The 20,884-nt window shown below is 40.9% G+C and overlaps 1 protein-coding gene across 1 annotated transcript in view; it reads right to left on the reverse strand.

Annotated features, from left to right (window-relative positions):
- Positions 1–4,984: 4,984 nt before the first annotated feature.
- The window catches only part of LOC133224184 (ubiquinol-cytochrome-c reductase complex assembly factor 1), a 38,663-nt gene continuing 22,763 nt past the window's right edge, over positions 4,985–20,884 (reverse strand). Inside the window, exons 8-10 of the mRNA XM_061375503.1 lie at positions 9,482–9,559; positions 7,990–8,103; positions 4,985–5,331 (exon numbers count right to left, since the gene is read on the reverse strand). Coding sequence (XP_061231487.1) covers positions 5,197–5,331; positions 7,990–8,103; positions 9,482–9,559 — 327 coding nt within the window. The 3' untranslated portion in view covers positions 4,985–5,196. The remainder of the gene's footprint in view (positions 5,332–7,989; positions 8,104–9,481; positions 9,560–20,884) is intronic.

Genomic DNA, 20,884 nt, shown 5'->3' on the forward strand with positions numbered 1-20,884 from the left:
CACTAGTGTGCCCCATATCCCTCAAGAACATCCACTGCAATTTGTCCTAACTCCCTGTCGGCTCCCAGCACATCCTAGCTGGAGCAGCCACTGAAATGTAACAGCAGAAGGGGGAATCATGCTAGCGTGAGCTCCTGCTCTGCATTCCCACTGGAATTAAGAGGCCAAAACATCTCTTCTGTCCCACAAATGAGCAGAGCAAGCTGTTAGGCAGGTTGAATGACTGTAAGCAAAACAAGTACTCCCTTAACATGTTCAGCAACTTCAGGAAGAACACATGGAGGATGCACAGGACAGCCCTAAACACCTGAAGAAAGGGCAGCAGTTATAAAAAGCTCACCAGAGGTGTCTGGGAAGAATCAATATAGATATTAATATGCAACTGCCCCATCACAGCGCAGGAGGCCAGGCAGCCCCCAGCACCAGCGAGTGACTCTCCTTTTGCAGGCAGAGGAGAGACAGATACTTCACAAGCACAGCACAGCTGCCTAAGCAGCAGAGCCTCCCATTCACTCATGAGGAGCCTCAGGGTCTTTGCTATGTTCTTGCCAACTTTCCCAGATTCCTGTGTAAGCTTCTGCCCTCTCCTTGACTCCTCAGACCTTCAGGAAAAGATAAGCGGTGCTGCGGGCCAGGCTGTGCAGACACAATATGCCCAAAAGATGATAATATTGCTCCCCAAGGCACCTGCAGAGTGGTAGGAGTACCATCACCCATACTCCTGGGAGAGGTGTTAACCAAGCCTTCAGACACCAGAGTCAAGCCTGATGCAGCACTGTTCAGCAGGAAGCACAGGGCACAGGTTTAGTACAGAGTCTTGTGGAGAAAAGAACAAAAAAGTCTCAATTAGAGTTTATTATACAAGAAGACAACAGAGGTGAGACAAAGGGGAGCAAATATGAAGAGGCAGAGGGGAAGGGCAGGAGCTTATACAGGGGAATATCTACTAAGAAATTAGCTGCCACCAGCATCATAAACCCCTACCCTACCTCCCCATGTACTAGGTTAAAACCACAAACACTTGCACTGGGGGCTGAAAAGCTGGAGAGCATCACAACAAATATATTCATTGCACAACTCTATAAGCAGAAGAGTTAGAAAAACACTCAGTAGTTTCCAGGTGTTAACAAACACTTAAGACACCCAACACTGATATTTTCATCTTCCTGGAAGGAAACACGCACAGTCCAATTCTGGAGCTCAAGATGGGCCACCAATTGCTCAGCATAGCTGTAGAAGGGATCAGCAAACTCCTCCAAATGCCCAGGCAGTACTTCAGCACATGTCTGGATGGAGACCACTGCTGCAAGATTAAGCTGGTACAACAGAAAAGCTAGAAGTTGCCTGCAGCAGGTCCATGTTGATCTAAATTTCTGAAAGAAGACCCGCTCTGCAGGCTTTTGGAAGCAGGCAAATGGAAAAACATGAGTAGGTCACAGCGAGTCATGGTATGGCTCCCACTGCTCCTCAGGGGTGTCATGCAGTGGCATACATCACAGGGACAATGATTGCAGAACCAGTCACCATTCCTTTCCAGCTGATGCTTCTCCTCCCACAGATTTGCTATTCTTCATTCACTCTACTCCATTTAAAGCTTTGGTTGGAAAATTGCTCTTCCTCAGCCTCCAGTTTCTGCTTACCTTATTTGCCAGCCAACAGCAGGGCAAGTGAGGCAGGTCAGTGGTCAAGTCCAACTGCTATGTCAGGAGTAGCAGTTCTGACCTGAGGGCTTGGTGTGGCAGAAGCATGACTAAAAACTTCACTTTGTGGAAGGTGAGGGTGGGAGACAGAAATGTGGGAAGTGGTAACTGCACTTTAATAGGGCTTACGCACCTGGACAGTACAGAAAACGTGAAGCTCATTGTGAATGCCTATGCTCTTAGCACTTCAGCTGTTTGAAGAAGCAGGAGAAACACATTAGATATAAATACTAAAAGGCAGCGTGAACAGCTAAGCAGAGATGACAGAAAGACATTTAACCACCTAAAATACAATAGGCATTGAAGGCAATCAGATGACTCCCCCCAGCCTCCAAATGTCTCAGAACATCAGTCTGAAGCAAGAGTTTTCCCAAGTTTGACCCTGTGGGAAAAATCTAACACCTACTCTCCCTCTGGTGCAAGACCGCAGAGAAGGAAGGGAAGACATTGAGAACTGACCCTTCTTTTTTGTTCACAGGCACGAGAAAGCAAAGATCTAACTGAAATAATGGGTGCTTCCCAGAGGCTCATGTCTCTTGTTTTTAAGACACCTGGGGAAGTTGAGGGAGCAAGTCCTTTGGAATCATAAAGCAATGTCCAAATTCCACATGTGAGATAGGAGACCAGGCTGCATGATAAAGTGCTTGCCATGGCTCCTTACTGCATATATTCACTTAAAATATAGTAAGTGTTCCCAAACTGATGTTCCGAGACTGTTTTCAGGAATGTCAAGAGCATAAACACAAAACTGTCCATAACAAAAACACCTTCAGTCACTCTTTCTGCAAAACCTTGAACACAGATAAAGGTGGGCTGTGCAATGTTTGGTTAAACACTCCTGTGCTCTGCCACAGTGGAAGCAGAGCTGTACGCAGCAATCACTTTTAACAGGAAATCACTGCTGCTTGCAAGGTGCGCATTTTGCTACTGGAAATGTATCCTCTCTCAAGGACTCTAAATTCTGGTTGTAAAGATGTCTTATATAAAGATACTGGTAATGGCATGTTCTGAGCCTATTGGCATACACCTCTCAAGGGTAAGGGTGGTAATATTCTACATCCAAATCCTGCTTCCAGGTAACTAATGGCTGGGAAGCAAAGTCCTCCCTGGCCCTAAGTAATCTCCAGTGTATTTTTGCTCTCTAACAGATTACTGTTTCAATTCACAAACAGTTTCTGCCTTATTCTTTTAACAGGCCCCACACATTTCTGTCCAAAACACACGCCGACTGCTGGCTCAGCTCTGTCACTGTGGGGTGGTTGAAGGCATTTCATGGAACAAACAGAGCCATGATTATAGGTCTTTATTCTCATATTAATAAAAAGTGTAAAAGCAGATGCCAATCTGGCACCATGATTTCTGGAGCCTCCTGCTCTTAAACATAGGAAAGGGCTCCATTTTGACCATGTGGCTCTCCCATATTCACAGTACAAAGGGACTGTCATATCCAGACTAGTGGTGCCACCAATTCTCCCAGCTTGCTGGCTGCACAGCATCAGCACCACAGACATGACACAACCACTGACCTGCACACAGCACCAAGTTGGACGGTGGTGGACTCCCTGCATTCCCATGGCATGGATAACAAGTCCAGGTTTAAATTACATAGCAGGAAAGGGGTTAAAGTTTAAATAACTGTTTTGTATATGAATTAATGTATGTAGCTTTGAGCCAAAATATCTACCATTAATTTTTCCACCTATTTCAGGAGCAGTAAGATACACAAAGTAAAGTTTATTTTGGTACTTGGTATACTTCACTCTCATTAAAAATAAATTAATCAGCAAATTCCTACACAGCTCAGCCTTCTTTTATGTAAATACAACCCAGCTGTAATGAATTACAAGGTGTTATTATCTCACACACACTGTATAATACTTCACACATAAGAAGTTTCTCTGCTTAGCTCAGTTTTCAACAAAAGCATCTTAAATAAACTGCAAGCAAGTTGTTTGGTCTGTAATGTTTTCACAGAGAAGGGATACACCTCACACAGAGAGGGTTTCTTTACATGACTCATTTTATAACAAGTTAAACTGAGGAAGTTCGCCTTGGAAAAAAAAAAAAAGAAGGGAACAAAATGCCTTTTTTTATACACAGAAGGCTCCCTAAGAGAAGATTTAAAAAACCAAAAAATGCAAGGCAGTGTTTGGGAGCCTATATTCTGCATCCCACTGCTTTTTGCACAGAGAAGGGTTATCAAATATTCCCCAAAACACACAATATGAAGCAAGCAGCTTCAGAAGGAAAAACAGTCACAGCCAGGCACTGTCACGCTTTCACCACATTATGGAATCACAAACTAAGGATTGATTTCACAAATTGAGGATTATCACCTTGGACTTCTGTTTAATAGTTTTATTAGGGATAAGTCCTGATATTATAGGGCTTATCAGAAGTGCACATAGAAAACACACACACATCAGTTTTACCCAGACTGACAATTTATTATTGACTAGGGGTTTAGAGAGGAGAGAAACAAAAACTTTCGTCCCTGACCTAGAAGTAGCCTGGTGAACCATCCACCTACTCAGAACACCTCAGCTCCTGCCCATTTCACCATTGGAGCTCTTGCTCCTATAATTACTACGCTGGCATAAGCTGCCTGCACAGCCAGATCAACTGGGGTTGATAGGTCTTGCTGAAACTCTCTGGACCAGACTTGGGATGGAAGACTGCATAGTCCTGTCCATTGAGAACCATGGACAAAACCAGGCATGTTCTTTTCTTAAATTTGTAGACCACAACTCTAAAAAGAATATGGAAATATCAGCAAGGCAGACTGAAATACCAATTACTCTAAGGAGCTTTTAGTGACACCTCAGCCCCCGTTTGGATTTTATTCTCATTAAGATGGCTGGAGTCACAGAGGATTACTGGGACTGTGCATTATCCTTTGCATCCTCCTATCCTTGTGCAACACAGCAGAGAGTTCCTAAAAAAGGTTTTCACAGAAAACCACTCAGAATCTTTTAAAGCAACTCCTAACTCCACTAAAGCAAAAATGGAACATTCCATCTTGATATCAGGCTTTTAAAATACATTAACATCTAATATGCAAAGCTCAGACTTGAATTCACAACCATTCAGTGAGCAGAGGAACACTATTGTGCCTCTAGGTAGCAGCTTCCAAACATGGCAAAGGACAGAACTGTCTTCTTAAAGAAGACAGAAATGTCTTCTTAAGATAATTCTAAGTCATGGTAAAATACCTGGTTTCCTAAAGACAGAAGGCAGGTCATTCAATTTGTCAGCAAGGATCACTCAGTGCCATAAAACGGACAGAGGTTCTCAAATGAACTAGCATTTATTTGCAGGTGAACAGTCAGAAAAGCATGGCTGTCCAGTCTGGTACTGAGGCACCACGGGTAGGATATCTAATTAAATACTGCCTTTCCAACAGCAGATTTTCTTCCTGACTCCACAGGCTCAGCCCAGTCCCATTTCAAGCATGCTTCCCAAGCTGATCTGACAATCTGATAGCGATGTCAGGCACTCAGAGTCCTTCGTCATTGTAAACAGGGGAAAGGGGCTTGAGGATGCTGCGGGCGTTGCTCTCCACAAGCGGCCGCCAGCTCACCTCACCCGTCAGCAGCAGGTCCTCCCCGCTCAGCGCATCCAGGTGCTGCACCTGCAAGGACAAGGAGTTAGTGCAAGATGTCCCATCACCCCTTAAGTGCTACACAAACAGGCTGGTTTCCAGAAATGAAGCACAAAAATGAGATTTTAACATACTTTGTCATTTGTGTGAGACCTGAAAAGATAATATATTTCAGTCTTAAGAGTCAGGGAAAGGCTGAGATAAGTATCTGCAGATCCACTGGAGTTAACCGCATAAGGTCTTCTACTAATACCTTACCTAATGCTTCTTCTGAAAGTCTGGCAACAGGACAAAGAGAAGCCACGCAAAGCTAACATGAGTCATTTTATCTCCCGAGCACTTAATTCAGGTGACACACTGATAGTACCATCATCTACCTGGAGTGCTCTTATAGAAGTGGTTTCACACACACCGAGGCTTCGCATGATATTAAAAAAGGAGCCTGACCAGCAGGGAACACTGGAGATTTGTAATATGAAAGCCCATGAGGTGGAGGAACATGGAATGAAGGCTCATTCTTGCAATACAAGAAATAGTTGGGATCAAATTAAATTTCAAGGTGCAATGTAAGCAAAATAAAGGGACCCCTCTTGTCACACAACACAGGGTTAACTTACTGCCACAGGACACTGTAAAGCGGGAAAGGAGAGGAAGTCCATCCAGAGATAGTAAAAGATAAAACCACCATCTCTGGCTCAGGAAGTCTGTGAACACTGGTTGCCAGGAGAGCTTACCCTCCAAGTACAGATGCTTGCCCTGTTACTATAGTCTTCTCTGGTAACCCCTAATAGCCACTGTTAAAGACAGGTTCAGCAAGAAGGTATGGGAAAGACCTGGTACACATTGCTGACTGGGAACCACAGATTATCTGACAAGGAGTTTCTCAACAGAGGAAGGAATACACTGATGGTCACAGCGGGTCAGACCAAAGAGCCACCTATGCACTATATCCTGTTACTGACAGTCATCAACAGCAGATTCCCCAGTTAAGTACAATGCATGCATACAATGTTATTCTCCTTGTTTATTTTTCCTTCCTCTCAAAATCTGTTAGCTTAGGAATTTTGAGCCTGAAGAGGTTGCTGTGGATTTAATAGCTGTGTACAGGTTTATCTTCCATAGCCCTTGCCAGTGGCTTTGGAACCCACATGCCACTGCAGTATTCCAAATAACCCGTGGCAACGTTATGTCTCTACATTCCTGTATCAGTAAACAGCCTTTCCTTGCTCACCTTTCACATGCCCTCAAGATTTCCCAAAGCTGGCTCATATTCTTTCTCAGCTGTTTTTTCAGGCAGAGAATCCTATTCATTGCTAATGGAGAAGCTATTTCATGTCCTCCTTACTGCTCTTCTCTGAGCTTTCCTCATTTCAGTTTTTGTGGTCAGAACTCAATCCATACACACTATTCAAAATTACAAGGGTACTACCTGATCATTTAATGGCACGAAACACTATTTTACTCTCTATTCCTTTCTCAGTAATTCTGAGCATTTGTTTAACTTCTTTTTTTAAACACTACAGAGTGCTGAGCTGACATTTTGAAAATTGCAATCTCAAGGACTCATTCCTGTGTGGTAACAGACAGTTCACAGCTCATCAATATATACGTAAAGCTGGGAATGTTTTTCTCAAGTGCACTACTTTAGAGTTGTCTACAGGAAAGACCTGTATTCACAAGAAGCAGTGCTGATTCTTCCCTAGTGTGCCACATTCACCTGCGTGATCACTGTTTCCTATTGAACTGCTGACAGCTTCTGTCCTATACTTTGTTTGCCTGTACAGAAGTGCAAGAAATTCCCCATTTGGCAGCAAACTGTCCCTAAGTACATAATTTTATGTTTGCTCTCTGCCAATCTTCACTTTTAAACTTTCCTTCACCTCACTGATGTTAAGCGTCAGCAACCTTAAGCATTATGTTGTCTGTCCCTCCTGAGAAGCCCTCTGGCATTCCCTTACAAAGTTCAACCCTTTACTTCCCATACCATTTTCTCAGACACACACCAAAATATTTTCTCTTCAAATCTCTATCTGAATATAGCATTGGAAACATTAAAGAGAACGTTCATGTGAAGGTTCTGGTCTTCATTTCCCTGTCCAACAGCCTACACTCTTCCTCCAGAACCTCTCTCAGCCCTTTTCTGTCTTTGGTACCTACTTGGTACCCACTCCTACCACATTTCCTAGAAACCTTGTTCACAAACCTCCCAAAGGTTAAGAGGTCAAACACTACTTGGTAGCGCTTCTTCCAGGTAATAACTGAAACATAATTAACTCTGGAAAACAAAACCTCTTTTACTTATTCCCCACAAATATCATCAGGAGACTTTCAAACTCTACATGCCATTTCATTATGAAAAGGATCCCAACTCTGCAACATCAATTATAACTCTATAAGTTGCAGTCCATTTCTGACATATTTTGTCAAACCCTCCACAGCACAAGTCCAGAAAAATATAAGCAAGATTGCTTTTAATATTCCCTGTATTTCTCTGCAGCCGTTTTTCATCAAAATGCAATAAATATCAGCCTGGTTTTGTATTTTTACATTTTTTCTCCTTAAAATTAATCACTGAATATAAAGACCAGTTATGAGAACTGAACTACATAGTATGCAAGCAATAAAAAGAAATAGTTAATATTCTAACCAAGAGAATATAGAGAAGTTGCACTGTGAACTGCAGCGTACCTGTTTGCGCACGTACTCTACAAGCAACTCCAGATGCCGAGGGTCCTCACAGTTCTTGTTAAAGAGGTTTCTCCAAAGAGCTGCTGCCAGAACATGATCGTCAGACAAGATTCCCTAAAGAAAACATGGAGGGAGATTAAAAACTGCATGTGAAGAGGGTCTGAACACAAGACAACCCCATTACTCTATTTGGCAACTGACAATATTAGCTGTCCCGAAGCCCACAGCTGCTACAGGCTGTACACATAAAAAGGCATCAACATCACTCGTTCCCAGAATGGAAGAACAATCCCAGCCTTAAATTAATTTACAGAGCAGCCTGTAACAGATATTCTGGCAAGTTAATTTGGAAAACAAACTGGGCCAGGGTACTCCTAGTGTATTTTTCTAATGTACATTTCTATGTTATGAAATCTTAACAATTTTGGGCTTACAGAGCAGACAGCACCACCTCACAGAACTGGGTGAAGCTCATGGCACTTGGAAAATAAAAAATGAAGGATGCAGAAATATACTCAGGACTTAGCTATTTTGCCTTGCTTTTCTACATGAGAAAGAGAGAAGTCCTCCAAGTCAAGAACTATCTAGACTTTTCCAGCTAAATCTAGTATTAAATTTGGCTTATACAAGAATCACACTCATGAGCACTTTTTGTCTAAATTCCCTCCCACTTTTATTGTCTTTCTAGGTTATCAGTCTTTTGCTGACACATCTGCCAAAGCAAGAAAGGATTTTAAACATTCAGTTAAAAATAAAAATTGCCAGCATTTGTCTTTAATTAGACATTTTTTATCCAAAGAGTGTCAACAAAAAGAGAAAAGATGACAGACACAGGCAGGCAAATCTTGGCTATGCTTAAAACCAAAGACTTGCATCCATTACACTATCCACAACTCTACAAAGTTTACATTCATAAGATATTAATAATGCAAGCAATAAAAATAATTTCACATGTGAATAAGACCATCTGAAGAGCAACACCAACAAGAGAAAAAAATAACCACTAAAAGAGATGATGTATTATCTTCTTGAAAGCTCTGCAGACACTTGTCACAGTGGTGCTTTTGCCCCCATATTATGAAATGCTTCCTAAAAATACCCTCTTAGAGACTCCCTGTAAATACTCTCTTTGCTTCGAAAGCACGGCTGAGATCAACAGGATTCAGAGGGAGGAAATGATCTACTGATGGCCAAGCAGTGACAGTGAAGCAGTATAAAGAACATCCTTCTCTCCATGTCCCACAATTTAAATCAATTTGTCAAGTGCTTTCTTTCTTTCTTCTTAAAAGCACTTTAATTCAAGGTGTAAGATGATCACAGTAACTCTGAAGTTTGCTGCCATAACATAACGTTTCTCCAAAAATATGTATGGCAAATGTTTTGCCCATCTGAGTATTCAGTAATTCAGTATTTCATCTGAGTATTGCCAATCTAATTCAATTGTGAATTAGACGGTCTACTTGTTCTTGCACATTCCCTGAAAACATCTTACCTCATCATATCCAAACAGAGCTGCATAGAAATTTTCTACCATACTTCTCATATCTTGCTTTAGTACAACAGAGTTAATCTGAAAAATAAACCAGAAAACCATCTATATAGGCTCTAAAGAGGAGGTGATGACAAAAGAGTGTCAGTTTCATTCTGAGCAGTCAAGAAACAGTGCCTTGGCCCACATAGGTTAGGATTTGTCTGTAAGGAATAATGTTAGTGCAGTCAAACATTTTAGAACAAGACACAGTACAGCTCTGTTAGTTCAGTACTTCATGAAAGTCAGTTTTACTCTGGATGTACAAATGGCAGAAAACCCCTCAGCCAATAGCACTGACATGTAGCTACATGAGCAGAGAAAAACTACAGCTGGGGAAGGAGCAAAGGCAAGGCTGTCCTTTCAGTGGCAGCAAAGGCTAAGACAATGAAGACTCCTCTGTACTTCAACTGTTGAGCAGATCTTGCAGACCCTGGTTCATTCTTAGAAACTCAGAGGGGTTTCAACTTTTTCTCTAAAGCATGGCCACCAGAGCTGGTTGTGCTATCACAAAGTCCTGTAACACTGAAGGTGAAGGCACCATCCCTACCACCACTCCTTTCTCACCTGTCAGTACTGATTTCCTCATTCAGGAATGACATGAATTCTGTTTCTACAGCATTTCACTAGAAGCTCAGATGTACTAGTTTTTCACTATGACTAAATTTCTTTCAGAGCGTGTGATGATCCAGGTACTTCTGCTTATGCTGTAAGTATGACTCAGTCAAGTTCCACACTGACTTTTAACTCAGTTTAACAGCTGCTTAAATATTTGCTGGTTTGGCCTAAGCCACCCATTAGCTTGCAGAACTGACCCCCTGGGAGCTTAAGCCAGAACCAAGAGAGATCAACAGCTTGGTCCAAAGTGATAGCTGAAATACCTCATATACATCTCCCTCATATGTACTATTTAGTCCTTTTGCCTGTACTTTTTAATTTGACCCACAAAATGATTTAATAAACAGCTCCTCTCCTGAGGGCATTGACAGGTAAAGCTGCTTCTTTGTATTGACTCTTGGGAGAGATCTAAGATATACTAAGTGTTTCTTTTCTACAGATCTTGCTACAGGTTAGGTATTAGGAAGCTCACCCTGTGAGCATGGTGAAATACTGGCATGGGTTGCCCAGAGAAGCTGTGGCTGCCCCATCCCTGGCAGTGTTCAAGTCCAGTTGGACACAGGGGCTTGGAGCAAGCTGCTCTAGCGGAAGGGGTCCCTGCCCGTGGCAGGGGTTGGAACTGGATGAGCTTTAAGGTCCCTTCCAACCGAAACCACTGTGATTCTATGCTCTTCAAAAGGCAAGGGTAATTATCTCCATACCTGCACACCACTCACATATGGGACTGCATCTTGGAGACAGGTTTTATAAAAAAGAAAACTGCAAACAGGAATACAGGGTAGGACATCACTTCTATGTGGAATGATCCTTGCTGTCTTTGGTGCACAGCTTGTCACTTAGAACAGCATGAACCACATGTCCTGAACAGCTTCTTAGTATCCTTAACAGTACTCACCTTAGTAACTATGCAACAGCTTTTCGATCAAAATGTGTTAGTTTTTGCCACTCTAGCAAGTCTCCCGTTCAAATAGTCTTCCATTAAACCACTGACTTTTTTCATCTGTTGATTTTTATAGAAATGCATATAGTGCAAACACAAGGAAAATTCCTTTTATGTCAGTTACTCATATTTTTCCATTAATATAAACTATTAAAATACATGCAGCTATTTTACAGGCTCTCAAGATTTGGAGACTCGTTATTATGGCCTGTTGAAAAAAAAGAACTAACCATAGGAAATCAGAGGGTTAAATGATGACTGCAACTTCTGTAATGACTTAATTAAATTTTTATGGAGTACATAAACTATGATGTCATTTCTACCCAACCATGCTCAAACTTTCTCTGCATGTCAGAGATCGTGGTTTTTCTCAATAGAACGTACTTCTAAATAAGCTGCACTTCTACAGCTCTAATAAGGGGGAGCAGGTCTCATGTAACACACTCAATAAATTATCCTTCCATTTTAAACAAACAAATTCCATGAGTTATTATATATTTGCCACGCACTTTTTATGACATAATAAAAATGTTACCTCAAGGATTACTTAACACATACTACAAATGTTACAGCAGGCAACTGCAAGGGGCAAAGAAAACAAATAGTCCCATTACAGAGACAAGTTCTGGACTATACATCCCCAGGGAAGCAGCTTTCTGTACTAAAAACTAAGAGCAGCTTTAAGTTAGCAAGAAATAGACTGATGAAGGAGATAACCAACTTAAACAAACATGGCAATAAATACATCTTAAAAGACAACCAGTTTAAAATAGAAAATGACTTTGGGGATGGAGCACTATCTTAGGCAATAAAATTACATTTAAAGGAATATTGCAATTTCTGAAGAATACAACCAGCAGTGGTTAAACACAAACATTGTAGGAAAAAATTGTTTATAAAACAGGGCAAATGAGTAAATCTAAATCAGTATTTATTGCAAATGATTCCTCTCTTTAAGCTTGTTCATGTTTTTACCACTGGCAAGGGTCAGGATGTGGCTGGTTCTGACCCTACTGACTCTTCAACCATTTGTTATTAAGAAAAAAACCTGCTAGACAATTCCAAGTAAGTAATTGCTAACATCACCACAATCAGTAACATCTGGAACTCTTCTAGGGACTGAGCCCCTTTGCCTTCTTTGGAACAACCCATTGTAGAGCTGTCACCAGAATAAATGTATATACCATCTCCTAAAATGACACACACAACTATCTTAGCTCAGAACAATGAATACATTTTTGGTACATCTCACATTTATAAGACCTTTTTAAAAAGGGAATGTACAGCTAACCTAGCTTCCTTCTACATATCACAACTTTTCACTGAAAGACACCATGACGCCCCATTCTGCTGCAAGACAACTGCAGCACATGACTACTGCACTTGCATTATAATGCCAAACTAAGAAACCTCATCTTCAGCTTCAATGGGTTCAATACACATCATTTGACAGCCAACTGGTGAGACTTCTGCTATATCAGACAATTTACAATATCAAGTGTCAGTTAAGGGTTTGATTCTAACAAAATCATAAAATCCCAGACTGGTTTGGGTTGGAAAGGACCTTAAAGCTCATCCAGTTCCAACCCCTTGCCACAGGCAGAGACACCTTCCAGTAGACCAGCTTGCTCCAAGCCCCTGTGTCCAACCTGGCCTTGAACACTGCCAGGGATGGGGCAGCCACAGCTTCTCTGGGCACCCTGTACCAGCGCCTCAGCACCCTCACAGGGAAGAGCTTCTGCCTAAGAGCTCATCTCAATCTCCCCTCTGGCAGGTTCAAGCCATTCCCCTTGGCCTGGCCCTACAGGCCCTTGTCCAAAGCCCTTCTCCAGGGATGGGTTATTCTAGGAATTTCTAGGAAAGAGCACACTGCTGAAAAATATGTTGGAAAAAATGTTGGAAAATACCTGATCTATTAGCACAGCCTTTGAAGTGAAAGCTGCTATAGGATTAATCTATACTAATGCCTCTCGACGCATCAAGAGTATTCTTTTGTAATGAATCTCCTCCTTATCCCCATGTCCTGTGCTTTCGCTTATACTGCAGAGAAGTCTCAGCATGCACACACTGGAATCACTGCCCTAATGCATTCTACCTCCAAAGAGGCATCCAGCCCATGGGATCAACTTAGAACCAACACAGAGTAAAAGATCACCCCTGTGGAGTAGGGACATTGGTCATCAACTGCTTCACTCAACAAATGTGCTCCTGACAGACCACACTAAATGCTAGTGTAGACATAGCTGTGATGTCCACGGGCTACACTATTTGAAAGCACTTTTAACAGGAGTTTCTTTCTGTTACAGCTTTTGCCAACATGTGTTGCACCCTTAAGCTACTTTAACACATTAATCCATCCATAGACTATAAAGGCAGAAGGGGCACTTCTAACTGCACCTTGTACAAGCACTAGTCATTGAATTTCATGCAGCAATTCCTCTCTTTAGGTCATAAGTTATGGTTGAACTAGATTTTTTTATGAAGAGATTTCAACCAGAAGAAATGATTAGATCATAGAACCTGACCCTCTGCATATCACAGACCATTACATTTCACTGAGTTCCCTCTGTACTACGCTCAGTAAATTGTGTTTGGCTAAAGCATATCACCCTCACAGTTGAACATGTGTCTCTCATTTTGGATTTGAATTTTCTGGCTTAAGTTTCCATCCCTCATTCTCATTATACCATTCCTGCAAGAATAAAAAACCTCTTGTACAATGTATTTGCTCCTGTACCTGTACACAGCAGATGTGTCAGCACAATTATCTTTGCACATTAAGATCAGAGTCTTTAAGGTTATGCTTGCATTACGCGCACTGGTACTACATCATCAGCGCACCCCTGGAGTGGTTGAAGTTGTAATAGCAAAGTAATGTTTTATGCTGACACAGTAAAAATTAATCCATCTCATGTGCAAAAGAAGTTACACAGGTAGGAATACACTTGTTATGACTGAGTCTACTCTGGGGACTTCTGTTAGCCATGCTGCCATAACCATCAATGGCTCCTACTGACACTGGTTTTGCTTTCTGGAGAATTCAGTATCAGCAGAACTTCCCGAAGGAGATACAGGACAAATCTTTCATTATAAAAAATATCACTCCTCAAATATTTAGGCTTCTTTAACCACCTTCTCTCAAGCTGCATTTGGAAAGAATGATTTATAATATATAGTTTGCGTTAGTTATAAATAATATATAACCACATGTGGCTATATATGGGCTTTTAAAGGGTTCGCTGCCCTCTTAATAAATGCACATGACGTTAAATGGGAAAACCTGCATAGAGCCCTTTTATTTCCTCCAATAACATAATTATTACTGTAGCTAGGATCAAAAAGATTAAATTAATAAAACAGATTAAAAATATCTCTGTAGCAGTGCCAAAAAGGAGAGTTCCTTCAGGTAACCTCAGAGTTGGGAAAAACAAAGATACTGCAGAGATTATTTTTCCAACCTTCATTTTTGAGTCTTATTAATCACTCTGTTCCTTTGTCTGCAAACTGGCTACTGTGGTGAGTCCTCATCTACCTTAGAATATTAACTTTTCTGATAAATTCTCTAATTTTCTAATTCAAAGTAAGTAATTCTGTAATGCCCCTCAGTAGAGAATTAAATTCAGAGAATTGGCTTTAAAGTCTTCTTCAATGTTCAGTGACAACCTGCTTCAACATAGTATTAACGCAGACAAAAGCTACATGTTAGACTGCATCAGAACCAGTTCCTGCTGTAATCTTCAATCCATAAAAGCAACACGAAATTTTTGCAAGCTCTGTTGCCTTCATAACAACTGCATAATCATCAATAACACTCCTTAGAGCATGTTTATTTGAAGCAGAAAAAGAAAAGCAAGTTATACAACATTAGCTACATATTCCAGCAAAACCAGATGGTCACCCTTAGCTGGCTAGTATCAAGGAAATGAGACAGGTTTTCTATCTTGTAGTCTGTCAATTTGAAAACTCTGCCATGGTAACAGGTAAGAGATTCAGGATTCAGGGTAGATCCCAGCACAATCCTCACTGTATTAAATATATCTTTCTCTGTAGTATGTGACTGGCAGAGCCCACCGTCAACCTCTCAAGAGAAAGATCAGGGAAAAGACGTCAAACCTCTCAGCTCTCCACCGAGTCCTGCTGACTCTCTGTAAGAGCGAGCTGTTGTAGAAGGGTTTTCCTGCAATGCCTCTTTTAAAATACTACTTGCTAAAAGCCTAAAACTGATCATGGCCATGTTTCTAAACACACCAGAATCAAGAATTCAGGCTGACAAACTGAAAGGAAGTCAGATAACCAAATTTAAAAGAGGCACTTGACAGCAGTGAAGATAAACAATTAAGGTAGATACTCACCATAAGCACTTAGACAAATCCTGTAAAACTCTGTCTCTCTACTGAAAGAAACCTCAGTAACTGTCAGGAAGAGTCACACACAAGAAACACTGCACTGGATCAGACCAAGGGTCCACCTAACATGGCATCTTGCCTTCAACAACGGGCAGGTACACTGAAAAGTATAAAGACTACAAGCTGATAGATGCTTCCTCCAAGTATTCTCCCAACCAAATTCAGCTCAGGACAATCCTCAACACTTGATATTTATTTCCATAGTAACCTTCAAAAGGTTTCCATGTCTAGCAACTTGTCCAGTGAACTTTCTGCATCGACAACATGCTTCAGCAAGTACCCTTTTCTGCTACTCATGATGAGAACCATCACCTCCTCTTTGTTTCTTCTGAAACTGCCTCCTGCTAGTTCCATCTGGGGGCTCGGTTTTTTCACTGGCTGAGGCAGTGAATACACACTGCTCCATCACCTCAGGATTCTGAGTGCATCATATGTCCTGTGATATGATCTGCCCATAGAAAAAGACTTCAGATAACTTAATAAAAGTCAAGAGCAACAAAATCCCTGGGTATTAAATGAAACAAAACATATTAGATAACATTTAATAGGACTGCAAAGCCATAAAAGGTGGTATCCACTTTGAAAAGTATTTCAGCAGAACCAGGTAAGTACAGATCAGTAGAAAATACAATAAATGAAAAGAACAACCACAGTAATGGTGGCCAGTAATACCCAGTGCTGACAAAGGTACCAGTATACTAGAACAATGTGCACACATTTGGCAGCTACAGTTCTAGAAATGGATCTTAAAAGAGATACAGATCAACAAGCAGCAGTGAACAAAGCCTAATACGTTTTCAGAATTATTATAAAAGGAATACAGAACAAAAGAGGAACCCTATTCTGCCATAAATCCCGTGAGTCCTCACATATAAAATGCTGTAGATATTTATTACTTTTAACCTCAGAACACATCCAAAATAAATTGAAAACACAGAGAAGATGCAAAGGTGATGAGACACATGAGGAAACACTAGTTATATTCACAAAAAAAAATTAGGAGGAAGATGATGGAGAGGTAAAATCATGACTGGCATCAAGCAGGTAAGTAATGAATTATTGCTCACTGTTTCTCATAAAAAACAGAAAACAAGCTGGTGAAATGACCAAATAATACTTTAAAAATAAAAGTACTTTCTCATACAACACAATGAAGTGCCAGAAATCATTGCCACAGGACATTAAAGAGCAAAAAATATGAAATGGGTAAAAAAAGGCACATTCGTAAGAGGATTCTGTTAGTAGATATTAAATACGATGGTCCCCATACAATTCTCATGTTACTCGTTAGTGAATGGCAAGAAAATGAACAATACTGATCCACAGTCCTGCTTCTTACACTTTTTCCCAAATATCTCTGGTCATTGCTAGATATAGGACATTGGATCTTCATCTGACATGAGAAAATGTTCCGTTTTGTTCAATTCTTGCTGATCTTTGCAGATATTGACTGGTATCTCTTCTCCCTGTGTATTTCTTCCTGCCCTCACTTACAGCAGGACAGCCACAGCTCCTCAGATGACCCTGGGTACCAGTCATCAGGTCACTTCTCTGACCTGATAGGAATTTCACCTGAACTATGCTAATGCAAATAAAGAACACTGCTACCTTTACCATAGCTTGTAGTAACCTTAGGGGAAGAGGCTACATATTATGTAAAAATAAGAGAAAGAATGATCCTGCTCATACCAAACAGATCATCCTCCCCCTAGGGAAAAAAAAAATCATTTAAAAATTCCTTCTTCAAGAATCTGGGACCAGAATAAGTTTCTGTTGGATAGGAACAGCAAGTCACTCATCCAAAAAAGCAAGCCACATCTCCTCTCCTAAAAAAATTCTCCACAAAAAAAGGCTATTTCATTTCAAAATGAAGTGACAATTGCTAGAGTCCATCAGCAACTCCATTGCAATCAGTCAGCCTAATCCCTGATGCTAACACCTAGCACTGCTACAACTTTTCTCCACTAAATAAGACCAGGATAAATGCAAATCCTCACTCTTACTACCTCACTTTCACGCTCATTCCTGCAGTGCCTCGCAGACTGGCTGATTTGCGTTTGCTCCATCAGACTTGCCACTATTTCCTAGTACAGCCCTGTTCCTACGTGACCTGTGTGACATTCTCCCATCAGTTCCACATTTGGGTAGAATTCTAATTTGAAGCCACATTGCTTTCACCTTCTACCAATACTCTGCACCTTCTGGTTTCAATCAGAAGCTGAGAAAACCCCGATTTCCCCAAGCACTCCTTCTCCCCAGGGCTTCAAACACACATGCCACAGAATAGTTAACAGTTAAATATTTTCTTGCCAATATTTTAAGAGTGCAGAAGGTTCCAAATTGCTGGTAAAATAAACAATGCCAGACTGTGAAAACTCCTGCCTGCCATATACTCTGATGTTAACAAGAGTTTCTTTATTACTGTGACCTTTCAGAAGCGAACAAGAATTATTTCTCTACCCTAGTTCTGCCCTCAAGTAAAAGGCAAAGGAGGAAAGCAAAGCATGAAAAAGCTGCATGGTAAGATACTGGGACTTTTCCACCTTACTTCTGTGTTTCATTCAGACTTGATGCTGCTGTGAATAAATAAACTTCCAGAAGATACTAAAAGCACGGGCAAGGAGTTTAAGAAGCCCAACGTTTCCTTACACGCTGTTTCCCAAATAGCATAGACTAAGACTACATATGGGCCATCTTCCCCCTTGCAAGTACATAATACACCAGGAAATACAAAAGGGCAAATTTAAGATGCTGTCAATGAGACACACTATTTTCAAGCTCCTCATGGCTCTGTCCTCTGGGGCTTTAGTCACTGAATTCCAGCAATTACAGGGTCTCTGCCATTTCCTCGCTTTTAAAAATGGAGTCTTCAAATAGCATCCACAGCCAGAAGGAATTGCCAGCACTTCCAGAATGAAGGAGACAAATGACTGTATAGCTCAGGTGACAGCCCCTAAAACCACTGGTGATTCACATGCCTGCCAGCCTTCTGTTACCTACCACATGTATTTGCTGTTATGAAGTCCACACCCAAGTAATGTGAAAACCAATTCAGACCAGTGTTGCTCATTTCACATATATCAAGGCTGTATTGACCCCATCTTCCATTCATGAGATCTATACTGGTAGCTGAGTCTCCCTTTTCATGTACTTGTGAAGGCCATGTGAGCAACTTACAAATCAACATGATGTATGGTTTGCTAGCAACAAATAACAAATGTCTAAGACCAGGTATGCTGCTATTTTGGTCAAATCTTTTAACCTTCTGTATTATTTCCTGCCCTTTGAATACAGAAACAACAACATTCAAGTTCCTAGAGAAGTGAAATGATAATTAACAAGTTAATACAGGTAGAGATACAGCAAGTGCTCTGTATGACTACAAACAGAAGAGGAAGACACAACAATACACAAGGGAATAGAAAGAATCCATTGAGATTCCTAAATCACAATGGAAAACAGAAGAACACAGTAGTTTGCCTTGATGTGTACAAAAGGATCACATGCTGCTGCTTATACTGAACTAGTAAAAGAAATGAAAGCAGGCAAGCATGAAAGTGAGCACTGGAATCACTGAATGTATTGCATTTGCACTTCCTGATCACTATCATTTATTCATGCTCTTCTAACCGTGCAGCAGGACTAAGAGAGAACAAGACTCATTAGTAAATACCATAGCTTTAATCCTATTAGCCTGAAAGTCTTGGCTGTCACAGAGGAAACAGAGAAATGATTTTTTCTTGCACACCATGCTTCTTTCCTGGAAACAATCACAATTTAGCTTGTAAAGCTGCACTCAACATTTTGTTCTTGGAAACAAAGCAAGAAAACAAACTTATTCATCCTTCCTCGAAATAAAGATAAGAGAGGAGATCCCAAGTACCAAACAAACCCCTGCAGGACCCCTGCACTGTATCAGAACCTTAACTGATGTTCATGCTGTTGACTTCCAAGACAGGCAGGCATCAAAGCCATAAAGAAGAGTTGAATTATTCGCTCCTGAAGAGGAAGCAAAAGATATCAGTGACATTCTACCAGCAGTGAAAAGCACAAGCAACAGTGTGATTAAAATGTATTGGGAACAACTCAGAACCTCACAATGGTTTGTTTGATTACTCTGATTTAGAAAAGAATCTGGCCTTGGTCTTTTTTCTGTATTTACAAAGGAGTTTAAAAGTGCATTCACGTTTTTGCTGCAGCAGCTTGGATCAAGAAAGAACTACAACCACAACTTGAGATACCTTGCTCCCAAGAGTCTCAAAAGGCTTAGCCAAGCAGACCAGCTGAGCTCGGTTGAGGAATTCTGGGGCAAACTCCAAAAGGATGGCAAGCTCATAATGTAGAAGTCGAAAATATGTAGCATAACAACATGTAACTTAACCCTATACTGTCTGCAGGCAAATCAGAAACTGGATCGTAAGTGATACCCAAAGCAACACATGTGACAACATCAGTGCTACCCATTCTCACTGAGCCTGGAGCCTGCAGTGGGCTCCCTAAGGATCATTTCCCTGTTTCCCACACCACCTCTACACTGTCAACATAAAAATTATGCAGTAATTTTATTGTTTAACATCTGAATTTTGGAAACTACACTATGCTCTGGAGAGTTTGAAGGACACAGGGCAGCTCTCAACACCTACAGGCACTGCATGGTAAAATCGACTTTGGCATGTGAGTCCCACAGGTCTCACATGAACGTAGGGATTAATGAGAAAGAGATTTCTAGGCAAGGTGCTATAAGGGAGCTTCCAGTGTACTTCTTGCAGGCACAAAGCAGACCAAAGATACGACCTTACAGTAACAGGATCCAACACATCTGGGAAATTTAAATGGATTTTTTAATGCCAGACTCTACAGAAAACTGGGGCAGGCCAGCTGAAAAGAACCCAAGCATATATTATATCTTGATTTCAACAGTAGGCATCCTTGGCAGATCCCAAACATGCCTGTATTTCATACAGCCAGGTGGTGTAAGTTTCATGGGTGTTGGCTCTAGAACAACTACATGAAAATAACATGACAGAGACCCCTATTTCAAACCATGCCCTGGGAAGGCTGAATTTGCATCACCATGCATCCTGTTTATTCCAGATATTATCACAGTCAGGGTATTTCAAGGTAACATCCTATAAACATGTATTTTCCTGCATATTGAAGTTATTAAGATTTCCAGAATCAAATGTACCCGATTTACTCTGGATCAGTACCTGACATTATTCATTTATGAAATGACAAAATACTGGAAACTTGCTGGGAGCTTTTGAGCTCTTTGAGAAAGGATCAAGGGTTGACAAATTATTTCTTTTGTGCTGTTCATAAAACACTAAGTTCAGTTAAAACAAATCATACAACATCTGGTATCCCAGTAATCAAACAAACAAAGGCACAAAACCACACGCA

This window comes from Neopsephotus bourkii, unplaced genomic scaffold (genome assembly GCF_033783945.1).
Source record: "Neopsephotus bourkii isolate Nb327-2 ecotype Australia unplaced genomic scaffold, CSIRO-AGI_Nbou_v1 NB_1663, whole genome shotgun sequence".
NCBI classification, from domain to species: Eukaryota; Metazoa; Chordata; class Aves; order Psittaciformes; family Psittacidae; genus Neopsephotus; species Neopsephotus bourkii.